Source organism: Sorghum bicolor, chromosome 1, assembly GCF_000003195.3.
Source record: "Sorghum bicolor cultivar BTx623 chromosome 1, Sorghum_bicolor_NCBIv3, whole genome shotgun sequence".
Taxonomy (NCBI): Eukaryota; Viridiplantae; Streptophyta; class Magnoliopsida; order Poales; family Poaceae; genus Sorghum; species Sorghum bicolor.
In genome coordinates, this window is record NC_012870.2 from 72896447 (window position 1) to 72908911 (window position 12465).

A 12465-nucleotide genomic window follows, 5' to 3' on the forward strand; every position below is an offset into this window, starting at 1 on the left:
GGGAAGGGCTGGGTGCGGCCTGCGGCGACGGGACCGCGCGTGGCGTGTGTTGTTAAGCATGTCCTGGCGATTGCAAATGGCCACGGAAAGAGACGTACGTGTCTGTTTCGCGTGTACGTGTCGTACATAGACATAGAACCAAAGGGGGTTTGTGAAGCCTAAAAGGTCCACGTTATATCTAATATACGTAGTTCATCGTGGCAATTGCCCAGTTCTAATCCCGTGGGCGTTCACTTGTCAAATCGAGAGAACTTTGTCAGGCAATTTTCCATTTTTTAGCAAAAGAAATAATAGCTTTTCTTTTTTTGGAAAGTTTGACTTTTTTCGACTGGTATCGTGCATCCACGCCTCTCCCGCGTACACGGCTGCACGCGCCCATTGATGTCATGTCACGGCTGATGTAGGCTAAAAAAAACAAAACATTTACTTTAAATTGATGTATCTATTTTCAATTTTCTTTATATTGGTGTATTCTATATGACGAGACAAACAAAATTAAACTCCACTTATATATGTCGTTATAAAAAATATTATTTAAATTGTATGTATTAACTTATAACATATAAATTATGTCAAATCTTGGAAACTTAAAAGTTTTTCCTATTTACTCTTTTTTTCTTTACTAGTAAATATGCTTATGCGTTACAACAAGAAAAAAAACTATAAAAGTTTCATAGAAAATGATGACTGTATAGGACTATTTATACAAAGCGGATCAAGGCGTCCATGGAGAATGGTGTGCTCACTGTCACCATGCCCAAAGAGGATGCCAAAAAGGCCAACATGAAGAACGTCCAATTCACCGGCTAGGAAGGAAATAGCGGTCGAGTCTTTGCAACAACTACTCGAAGCACGGAGCTCCTCCTAAATGCTCCCTACACAAACGGGTATCTTTATCTTCGGAAGCTTGAAAGGAGGGGTCAAAGATGAAAGACAATTGGAGAAGCTCCTCATAACTTGTTTTTCTAGGGCCTTGTTTAGATCTAAAATTTTTTTGGATTTTGATATTATAGCACTTTCATTTTTATTTGATAAATATTATGTAACTATGGAGTAACTAGACTTAAAAAAATTGTCTCGTGATTTACAGGTAAACTGTGCAATTAATTTTTATTTTTATCTATATTTAATGTTGTATACATATGCCGCAATATTCGATATGACGGGGAATCATGAAAAGTTTTTGGTTGTTTTGGATGAACTAAACAAAGCCTAGATATGCTAAAAAAACTTATTTTTCTAGATCTGCTCTTGGCGGGTGTATTAAACGACATAACATTGAGAACGAAGTCATGCATTTACCACAAATTATTTTGATCCACATAATACAACTTTTTTTGAGCAATCACATAATACAGTTTGTGGCGACGCAAAGGCATAGACATCATGCGTTTTGTGAAGCACTAAAGTAGTTTCGGTGGCTTCTTGACTAGGGAAAACAGTCGCTGCTTTTGTTAGGACTGTTGTAGCGCACTAATGTTTGTTAAAATGGCACAATTTGCCGCATAATAATCAGTTTAAGGGAATTTAATTCCTCTAAACGAATGTACAAAAAGATGCGATATAGATTAAGGAAAAAAATAAAAAACGTGAGCTCAGATGCGCATCTTATATCGTCTGTAGGATCAGACGGCTGTGACGGACCCAACCAATCACTTTGGCGCAGAAATCTGTCATCGCTCTGGGGTGAGAGAAACTCGAACTCTCTCGACCTCAGGATCACTCGCATTTCAGCTATGAGACCTACGCGCTAGCCAACTGCGCCACCACCCCGTTCTTGTAAATGTTCCCGCAGGAGATCCTATCTATCGACAGCCATTTGCCCATCCACATTCCACGAACATACAGTCAAAACAGTCATGGACAAACGAACATATTTCCTCTCTTCATTCATCCTTGTAACAAATCAAAGCAAAGAAAAATGTTTGTCATATTTTGTAGGGAGTTTGCGGCATGCATGCATGCCAAGAAGAGCTGTTAGCGTATATCCACAAAATTTGGGCTCTCTTTATGCACGACGATGATGGTGTGGGCGTGTGCTGCTAGCTGCTGGTGCCGGGGGCTTATACGGCGACGCTCGCCGACGGCGGCGAGGATCTTGTCGTCGAGGTCGAAGGTCATGGCCTTCTCCCCGCGGCCACTAGCGGTGTAAAGAAGTTTAGACTCAAGCCACACTTTCATTGAATCATTGGCATGAATACTTATACAACAGGCTAGCACAGCACTTGGTCTCTACGATCCTACATACAGGGAGGACCAGGCAGGCTCAGCCGCACGTCGTGCGCATGCACAACGTGTGCGCGCTCCGCGCGCATGCAACGGCGTGGCCGCATACTCCACGCGCGTCTGCAGATGGGCGCCGTTCGTGATGCTGAAGACTCGGGCTGCATGCTACCGTTATCACGGTGCACTCGGCGTACCGCTCCTTGAGGTCCTCCGGCAAGTTGGTGCTGCTCCTCCACCCCATCGCCGCCTTCGCCGCCCGGGACTCCGAGTAGAAATGCTGCGCCGCCGCGGCGCGCAATTCAGTTCAGTCAGCAGCATTAATAATTGCGAGATGGAACCAGTTGATCGCTTATTTCAGTAGTTACTAGTACATGTTGCGGAACGGCCGAACGGGAAGGCCTTCTTGTCGTCGACGCCGGCGGCGGCGGGGTCGTTGAGGACGATCTCCACGCCCGCGCCCGCCGCGCACAGCTTATTCATGCCACTCAGCGTCACGGCGCGGTCGGAAACGCAGTTGAAGATCTTGCCCAACGCCGCGCCGGGCTTCTCCACGGACAGAGACAGCATGCGCGACAGGTCTCGGACGTGCGCGATGTTCGTCAGCTGCGCATCCCGTTCCCCGGGATCGGCACCGGCCGGTTCCGTACGATCCCTGCAATCGGAGAATTGGAGATCGTCGTCGCCTCGTCAGGGAAGAGAAGAGAAAATAGCAGGATTGAATGGAGTGACGGTTTGCTGATTGTTATTATTACTACTGTCGAAGAACCACTCCTCGCAGTCCTTGTTGTTGCTGGAGCCGATCATGTACTGCGGCCGGAAGAGAAGAGAAAACAACTGGATTGAATGGAGTGACGGGTTGCTGATTGTTATTATTACTGTCGAAGAACCACTCCTCGCAGTCCTTGTTGTTGCTGGAGCCGATCATGTACTGCGGCCGGAACGACGCCCAGCTCCCGAACTGCTCCGCGATGTACTTCTCCACCACGACGTGGCCATTCTTGGCAATGATCATGTACTTCTCCAACATAATACTTTAGTGCTATTACAACATCTCACACACTACTACTGTAGCATCAGAAAATGTCTGTTACAACAAAAAAAATCATTGCAATATTCTAAATCATCTATTGCAACATTAAAACAGAATCATTCTAACAATGACGAGATCTAACCCCGAGAGCTCACCGGAATCCTAGCCACTGCCGCATCCGTCAGATCAAGACCAGAGGAGGTGTAGGAGGAGGACGAGGACGAGGAGAAGGTAGACAAGAGTTCGGTCTAGAGGGAGGAGGAGGAAGAAGAAAAAGGCTGAGATCTAGACGAGGACCCCACCTACCTTATTGAGTGTCGCTGGCATCCATGGAAGTCGTGGAACACCGCGAGGGAGAGAGAGCAAGGAGAAGGGAGCCACGTGGCTCATTGGAGCCGGAAACCCCCGGCATCGCCCTGACTTCGACTCCAATGGCATGGAGGTCACTGTACATGGACGGAGGGAGGAAGGGTGGAAGGGAGGGAGGGAGCAGAGGCGTGGGCACGAGCAGAAAGTGGAGGAGCTAGAGGATGAAGAAGAGGAGCAGCGAGCGGTTTGGTCGAGTGGTGGAAGAGCAACGAGCAAAAAGAAGAAAGGAGAAGTCGTGCGGGTGGATAATAAATCCAAGGCACCGAGCGGTGGTCCATTCATGCAGTGACGTGCGTCGAAACTCATCGGACGTCCGTCCATCAGCATTTCCGCTCAAATAAAGATTACTCCTAAGAGACTTGGTTCGCCATTCGTTTAACGTGGATTGAGTCCTTGAAACTATTCCATCTGAACTTGCTTCACTAAATTGTATAGTTTTGATAAGTGAGAATAGTTCTCGACTCAAATCCAGGATAATCGAATGCTTTCTAAGGAAGTATCTTTACTTTTTTTTCTATGGAGTGAACCCAAGAAAACCCTTTCCTTTGTTCGTTTTTTTACCGGAGAACAATTGTTGGCACACGGGTTTATTTTGGTATTTAGCTCAAATATATGGCGAACAATTTATTATTAGTTCATTATTTGTCTTATGCTACATTACATTTTCTTTGTGTAGACAGGGAATAGAATAATTGTTCACATCAAAGCGTCTTGCATACCGTGATCTGTAAAAGATTTATGTATATTTTATACATGTCAAAATAGTTATTACCATGATTTTTGAAAGATCTCATTACCATGATTTTGATATGTTGCATTGTCATTGAAGATATCTTTACTATATTAATACAACAAAATAAAAAGGAGCCCCACCCCCATGTTTGTTAAGAGCAACTCCAAGAGCTCTGCTAAAATTAGTAGCCAAATTTTATTGTTTAATCATTTTATAAAATAGAAAACTTCTTAAAAATGAAGAGATCCACTACAACCTTGCTATTTTACAAAATTAGATAGCTAATGTAAGTGATTGGCTATATATGGTCACCAAAAATCAAAAAATAGCCAACTTTCTATTTTACAAAATCAAATAGCACATCTATTAGAGCCTACTTTTTGCTATGTAAATTTTAAAATAGCCTTCATAACAAGAATAGTCAAGCAAGTTGCTCTAAGAGGGTTTAGAAGTAAAAGATTAATTGAGAAAAAAATTACCTGCCGTTGTTTAATGACGATCATTGCCAAGAATAAATAGAATATCAGAAAAAGAAAAATACACCATTGGATTTTATAATGATTTATTAATGACCGAGAATAAGTAAATAAAGTAGATAAAAAGGAAAAGAATATAGACCGTTTTATGAAGGTTGAGGATAAATAGAGTATCCATGTAAAGTTGGATTTTAAGAGGATCTAATAACCGAGAACAGATAGAGTATCCTTATCAAATGCTCGTCTAGAAATCACGAGATCCATTGGGAAAAAAAAATTATGTACAGTAGGATTTTTATGGTGACGTACGACGAACAATAAGTAGAGTATTCATGTAAAATACAAAGACTAGAAATTACGAGATTAATTAGAAAACAGGAGGAAAAATGCATTGTTGGATTTTATGATGATTTAACAGTTGAGAACAAAAAGAGTATTTGTGTCAATAAAAGACCCAACAATTACGAGATTAATCAGGAAAAAAGAATATGTGTCATTAGACTTTATGATAATCTAATGGCTAAGAATAAATAGAATATACATGTAAAATATAAGGCCTAGAAACGAGATCAATAAGGGGGAAAAGGAGAAAAAAATACCAATGTTGGATTTTACGGCGGTCTAATAGTTGAGAATAAATAGAGTATCCATGTCAAAGACAATATAAATAACTCAATTCAATTTGTAGCCAATATGACAAGAAAAGAAATTATAACTTAATCTAGACATAAAACGCAAATCAAAGCTTTTGTAGATGGCAACTTGATTGCGTCCAGTTAGATGATGCCAACGAACATAATCCTACAATATGGCTCAGGTGAGAAAAGGAAAAAAGGTATTAAAAATAGTGAAGGGGTTTTTAGCTTTTATTTTTTGAATTTTCAGCTTGGGTTTATTAACAGCCTAATTAATTAACGCTAAGAACGGGGTCACACACTTACAAAAAAGTTATTTTGATTCGAATAATACAGTTCGTGAAGTAACAATTAATCTTTTGCTGAATAAGTAAATCGTCACCATGAACCGGCCGGCCGCGGTGTTGTATTCTCTGTTGCATAGCACTAGCACGTCCAAGTGTATATGGCGTCCCCAAAATGCCAACGCCCGCGATCAACCGCAGGGATATTCATTAGTTTCTGATCAATCGTCTCCGTGCCATCATCATCTTCTGCCGTCATCCGTTTCAAAGAAACCGTACCGGAAGTCTTAGTTATTTCTTCTAAAGTCATGCTCTTGATTGAGTTCTTGGAGCTTGAAAATAACAATCTCACAAGGTCCATGTCCTCATCCGCTCCTCCGAAACCGATTAATCTCACGTCTTCAAGTGATTCCAAGGAGATCGCCCGGTGATCTGTCCACGCATACTGATCATCACAGAAGAAACACTTCCGTGGCATTGGCATCTGCAGACGAAAAACCGTAAGTAACAAAGCAAGGCGTACGTGTTTAGTTTGTTATTAGTAATAATGTAGATATATAGGTGGTGGTGTGCATGTTTTCCATGGGAAGTAGTACTTAGATGATTTTAAATTTAAAAATAAAGAAGCTTATTACCCAGCTTGTTGCTGCATCTTCGTCAACGATCCTAATACTCAACGATCTCAGGCGTGGGCACTTCAGAAGCAGCGCAAATATACTCGACACTAGTTGACAATCTTGAAACTGATGTGCGCTCATGGTGATATCCATGCTCCTAACACTGGCAAATGGCGCCGCGTCTTCCAACGTCAAATCAGCAATAACGTGATGATGACCCTCGATGACACTGCTAGGAGACGGCTGATGTTCAAGCTCCACGTCTAGGTGTTCAACGCTAGGGCACTTCTCCAACAGCCAGAAACCAACGTCCGTGGCGCGATCATAGTATTGCCCGTGCATGTTTACACGAAGACTGCTGATCCGGCAAACACTTGTTAGGTCTTGTATCTCCAGGTCCGGACGGCGACACCACCAGTAAAGGTGGCGTATCCCAATCTCCTGCAGCCTCGACGACGACACGATGATTCTGGTTCTGGCCACAGTGACGTGCTCGTCGTTGTCGACGTCGTCGCTGCCATCGCCAAAGCAGTCGTGTAGCTCGAGGACGCCAAGGTTGGGTGCGGCGACGTCCAGCACTCGGAGGTCCTCTGCAGATCGAAGCTTAAACGTCTCGAGCGTCTCGGAGCGGATGGCAAGCTGGGCCAATCCTTTGAGCAAGAGGAGGTCAAGTTTACGCAGGCGAGGGCAGCAGGACGACACGAAGTCTCCAAGGGTACGCCCGGCGGCGCTGCAGTCGTCCTCGTCGCCGAAGAAGGACACATTGGTAAGCTTGAGCTCTGTAAGCGCTTCGTACATGGCCGACGCGGACACCGGAAGCTGGATCCTGTAGCGTGCTTTTAGGGACAACGAGATGGACGTCATCCTCCCATGGTCGGGCAACACGACAGCCAGCGGTCCATCCACACGGAGAGGGGACGACGACGACGTTGCCCTTACCCTTAGGACTGGGAGGGCAAGACGGAAAGATTTGACGACGCGCTGCATGGCGTAGCGGAGCAACCCGTTGACCTTCTCCTGCGAGGTGTACACGAGCGAAGATCTGGAGAAGCTGATGCTGAGAGATTCTAAATCAGCATCACCTCGCTGAGCCAACACCCAATCCACGAACTGGCCGGGGTCAGCGCCGGGTCTCACTTGGGTGTTGCTGCGCATAGATCCACACGCGCCGCCATCGCCTGGACAGCGTGGCCGTGCGAACGACGGACTTGGCGTCGCGCACGAAGCCCAGGATGAGGTGAAGCAAATCGTCGGGAAGGGCGCTGATCCGATCGACATCTCCAGCCGAGGCCGCCATGGCCATGGGAACCGGCGCGGCCGTGCTGCCCGTGCAGAAGCTAGCACGGTAGCACTAGCACGTACTCCGATCCTGCACCGTAGGCGAGATTAGCTAGCTAGTATCCGTAATCCATATCCATAAGGATCAAAAGACAAAGCTGACAACAAATCAACAAGACTTGTATATATGTTTGATGAGGAATTGCATAGTAATCATGAGAGGGAATATAATCCAACTGTGTGCCTTCTTGCGGTTGTGTATTCCATATTTTCCAACTGTTGGTTTGATCTCTTACCAATATGGTCCAACGGCTTTATTGGGCCTTACTCGTGCCCTAATCGGGGGCGCCCAACACTACATGGTTGGTGGGCCCCCGTCGCCCTGCGCTATATAAAGAGGTGGGGGCGGCACTGTTCACGAGTTGAACAGTCGCCACTCTTCCCCACCGACATATCCACCAAAACCCTAGAAAACCCTAATCCGATCTAGGGAGCGCAACAAGCGGCGAGAAGACTCTCCGACGCTGGATCCGCGCCGTCCCGACGTCCACATCGCCACCGTCGTCACACCGTTGTGGATCTCCTTCACCAGCGACGATATGGCTTCAGGATCGACCTCCGCCGCCCATGCTGCTCTTGTGTACAATTTGTACTCTTTGTTTACCAATCAAAGATTGTACCCGTCTAGATCTACTACTAGTTGATCCTGTGCAGATTAAATCTATCACCAACGAGTAAACCGAGAATCAGTCTTCATCCTAATACGAATCAACCTTCACTTAGAGCTTACGCGTTTATATCCTACTAGGTTCTCATACGAAGACCGAATCCACGTGTTCATATCTGATACGAATGTCTTTAGGACTCACACATCCGTCTCTATTACTATGATTCAGTTAAAAGAATCTAGTGCAACGCAAAGAGAGGAGAAAACAAAAAAGAGACGATATAAAGATTTTATCCATTAAGTGGGGGAAAAATATCTTTCTTTTTCTTTAACTTACGGGGAAATATCTTACTTTTGCTCTATGGATAACCATGGTGAAATCAAGAACTTGACCTCGTGCCCTTGTCCGATCTTTTTTCTCCCCCGGAGATATGGATTTGCTGGCATATGTGTTTGAGATTTTTTTTTGCGAGTATATGTGTTTTAGATTTAGCTCTAACAAATGGCGAACAACTAGCTATGACTTAATTATTTGTCTTTTATACTACAGTACATTTTGCGCAGCTAATGGAATATAGTAATATTTATTGACGTCAAAGTATCTTGCATTCTATACTTTCGGTAAGGCTAGTCTTAGCAGGGTCTTTATATATTGAAAATCAGTGTAGATAAGTTTTATTTTAAGTAAAATCCACCGCCGGTTGTTGAACTTGGCCGCTGGTGTCATCTAGATCTCTAAACTTCTAAGGTGATATCTGTGAGTCCGTAAACTTGGCAAACTATGTCATCTAGATCACTGAACTTTCAAGGTAATCACCACATGTCCCTAAACTTGGTCGGTGATGTCATTCTAGTCCCTGAACTTTCAAAGTGATCAGCACAGGTCTCTAAACTTAGCAATCAGTATCATCCCTATCCAAACATACTCTAACCTAATCTATAAGTTAACGTGAATCCAACATGTGTCAATTAATCAATCATTATTTATCTCATATTTATCATGAAAATATAAATTATATAAAATAATTTACATCAACAAAAAATAAATTAAAGTATTACAATAACTTACAATAACAAATGTATTAGGTTTAAACTAAAGTATAAAAATAGTAAAATTAATTAAATATTTATGTATCATTGATAGTATTACAAAATAATATTAAAATTCCTATAGTACTAAAAGTTACTTCTCATTTTAGTATTATTTCAAAACTTTTAATAATAATATTATAGAAGTAACCTTTAATAGTAGTATTATAGTATTAAAACTTCAATAGTAGTATTATGGTATTAAAATATTTAATAATAATGTGATAGTACTAATAACAGAGAAAAGTTAACCTTTAATAGTAGTATTATAGTATTAAAACTTTTAATAGTAGTATTATGGTATTAAAATATTTAATAATAATGTAATAATATTAATAACAGAGAAAAAGTTACTTTTATAATCATACTATTAAAATTTTAAAAATAGTACTAAAATTAGGAGTAACTTTTAATAGAGAAAACTTTTAATACTATATATAGGAATTTTAATATTATTTTATAATACTATCAATGATACATAAATATTTAATTAATTGTACTATTTTTATACTTTAGTTTAAACCTAATATATTTGTTGGTGTAAATTATTTTGACACTTTAATTTATTTTTTGTTGATATAAATTATTTTATATAATTTATAATTTCATGATAAATATTAGATAAATAATACTTGATTAATTGACATATTTTGGATTCATGACAACTTATAGAGTAGGTTAGATCATATTTGGATAAGGATGATATCGCTTGCAAAATTTAGGGACCTGCAGTGATCACCTTAAAAATTTAGAGACCGGAATGACACCACCGGTCAAGTTCAGGAACATGTGGTGGTTACCTTAAAAGTTTAATGATCTAGATGACACAATCTGCCAAGTTTATGGACTCATATATATCACTTTAGAAGTTTAGGGACCTATATAACACCACCGGCCAAGTTCAAGGACCAGCGGTGGATTTTACTCTTTTATTTTTATAAAACTTATTTCAGCCAATAAAATGTTCATCATATCTCTTTCTATATGTACTATGTCATTCATCTTATTTAATGGCCTAAAAAATCCTACAAAATTCCAGTTTCCAATTGAGAATGGCCTATAAGAGAATGAAAAAGAAAACAATTGGAATGAAAAGGTTGGATACAAAGTTTCAGAGGTTACCGATTTGTACATGTATCAAGACATGGGTTTTTGTTTTATTTTTTAATGAAATTTAAGTTTGTCAGCTCGTATTTTAGTTGTTCTAATTTGTATATGTCTGAATTTTTATTTATTTTAATTTGCATGTCTGAGTAGTGACGTGGCGTTAGCACAGTTATATTACTTGTGTATTTTAATAGTTTCTTATTAACGTATATGCGGAGCTTAGTTAGTTGGATCTTTATGGTGAAACATGTCCACCTAAAAGCCCTTAATTTGACACGGGTTATTATATTTTCCTAGATTTAATAGTGCTATCCTGTGATAGGCGATGTCTCCGTCAACAAAGGTATTTGTCATTATTCTAATTTAATCTAGGATTTGAGGACGTTATTTTTACAGTGACAGGCGATATGCGCATCAACAGCGAGACTCGATTTTGTCAATCTCGAGATTTGTCCGTCCCACTTAGGGGGTGTTTGGGACTGCTCCACAAACTCTGCTCCACAAACTCCATTGTGGAGCAGCTCTACAAAAAACTAGAGTTTGTGGAGTACCTCTTTAGGTGCTCTCACAACTCCACCTTTTTTCTCGAACTGAGTGCGTGGAGCTGAAACCGTTTGGCTAAAAAACGTGGAGCGGAGGTGAAAAACGTGGAGCAGAGCAGTCCCAAACACCCCCTTAATTCTTGAGAGATCCATAGAGGTAGGATATGCGGCACAGACGTCCATAGAGGTGAGTTAACCCTAGTTTATGCAAGCATCCGGTGTAGCTAATCTCGTAAAAAAAGTATATAACGGTGGGGGTATAAACCCCTATACCCTTACGGCTAGACTTGGGCCGAGAGATTTAGCCCACTACAAAATGATTCGTAGCTTGATCCATCTACTTGGAGTTCTGCACAAGGAAACTCGACGTGGAGATCAAGCAAGATCTTGGTCAGTTAGAATAGGGATTGATATGACAATTGTAACCGACTAGGATTAGTTTCTAGATTTATAACTTTGTCCCCTCGACTATATAAAGAGGGACAAGGGACCCTCTCAGATCAATTCATTACACCTCGCATCAGTACATTCAGACGCATGACGTAGGTATTACGCCCTCACGGCGGCCGAACCTAGATAAAATCATTGTCTGTGTCTTATGTCACCATCAAGTTTGTAGCTTGCGCACCTGTCTGCCGATAAACTACTACCGTGGGTATACCCTAAGGTAGACTACCGACCAGCTTTCGTCAACAATAACTAAACTAAATGTACGAGAGCACAATGGACGATCTCTTTTGCCTTTCATTCTAAATATAATATGATGAGGAGTTGTTTTGCTAAATATATTTCTATAAACGGCTTGGTTACTAAAGAATCCATATTTTTCTGAGGAGTTAGAGGTATAGATGGCCATCAGGCCGACCCGACTTGGCATGGGGACGAGCTAGGCATGGCCCGCGAGGTGTCAGGCCGGCACGACACGCTGTGCCTCCTAGCCCATGCCTCCACGTGCCTCGTGCCTCGTGCCTAGGATTCGACCCAAGCACGACACTGCGGGCCAAAATTTGTGTTGTGTCGTCCCGAAAAGCACGCCATGGCCAACGGGCCGAGCCAACACGAGGCCCACGACAGAGAGTGGAGGACTACTGTCGTTGGGGGTGTGGAGGAGCGCATGCCGGAGTGGTCGCCGCCCGCCGGCGAGCTTGCCCTTGGTGCCGGTCACCAGATCCGGCGTCAGGGCGGCACGCTCGCTCCTGCAGCGGTCTCGTGCCCTCACTCCCTTTGCGGCCTCACTCGAGTCTCGAGGAGAGGAAGGGGCAGGCGGCGGTTGGCGGCGCTGCAACTGCAAGGATTAGAGAGCTCGCGAGGGAAGGAGAGGGGTGTCTGCGTCTGCACTCTGCAACATCGATACGGAGGGTGGGGAGGAGGACCTTTGTGGTGGTTTTGCGGCGCAGCGTGGGGTGCTGCGT

General features: G+C 42.6%; 2 protein-coding genes across 2 annotated transcripts; both read right to left on the reverse strand.

Moving 5' to 3' along the window:
* On the reverse strand, positions 2581-3253 carry LOC8085283 (chloroplast stem-loop binding protein of 41 kDa a, chloroplastic). Its single transcript, XM_002468210.2, has 2 exons — positions 2982-3253; positions 2581-2878 (listed from the first exon to the last, which is right to left on the reverse strand). Exons 1-2 carry the CDS (start codon positions 3251-3253, stop codon positions 2581-2583), a joined length of 570 nt encoding a protein of 189 aa, XP_002468255.1.
* On the reverse strand, positions 5896-7673 carry LOC8085284. The gene is made up of 3 exons (XM_021453253.1): positions 7508-7673; positions 6389-7437; positions 5896-6237 (listed from the first exon to the last, which is right to left on the reverse strand). Exons 1-3 carry the CDS (start codon positions 7671-7673, stop codon positions 5896-5898), a joined length of 1557 nt encoding a protein of 518 aa, XP_021308928.1.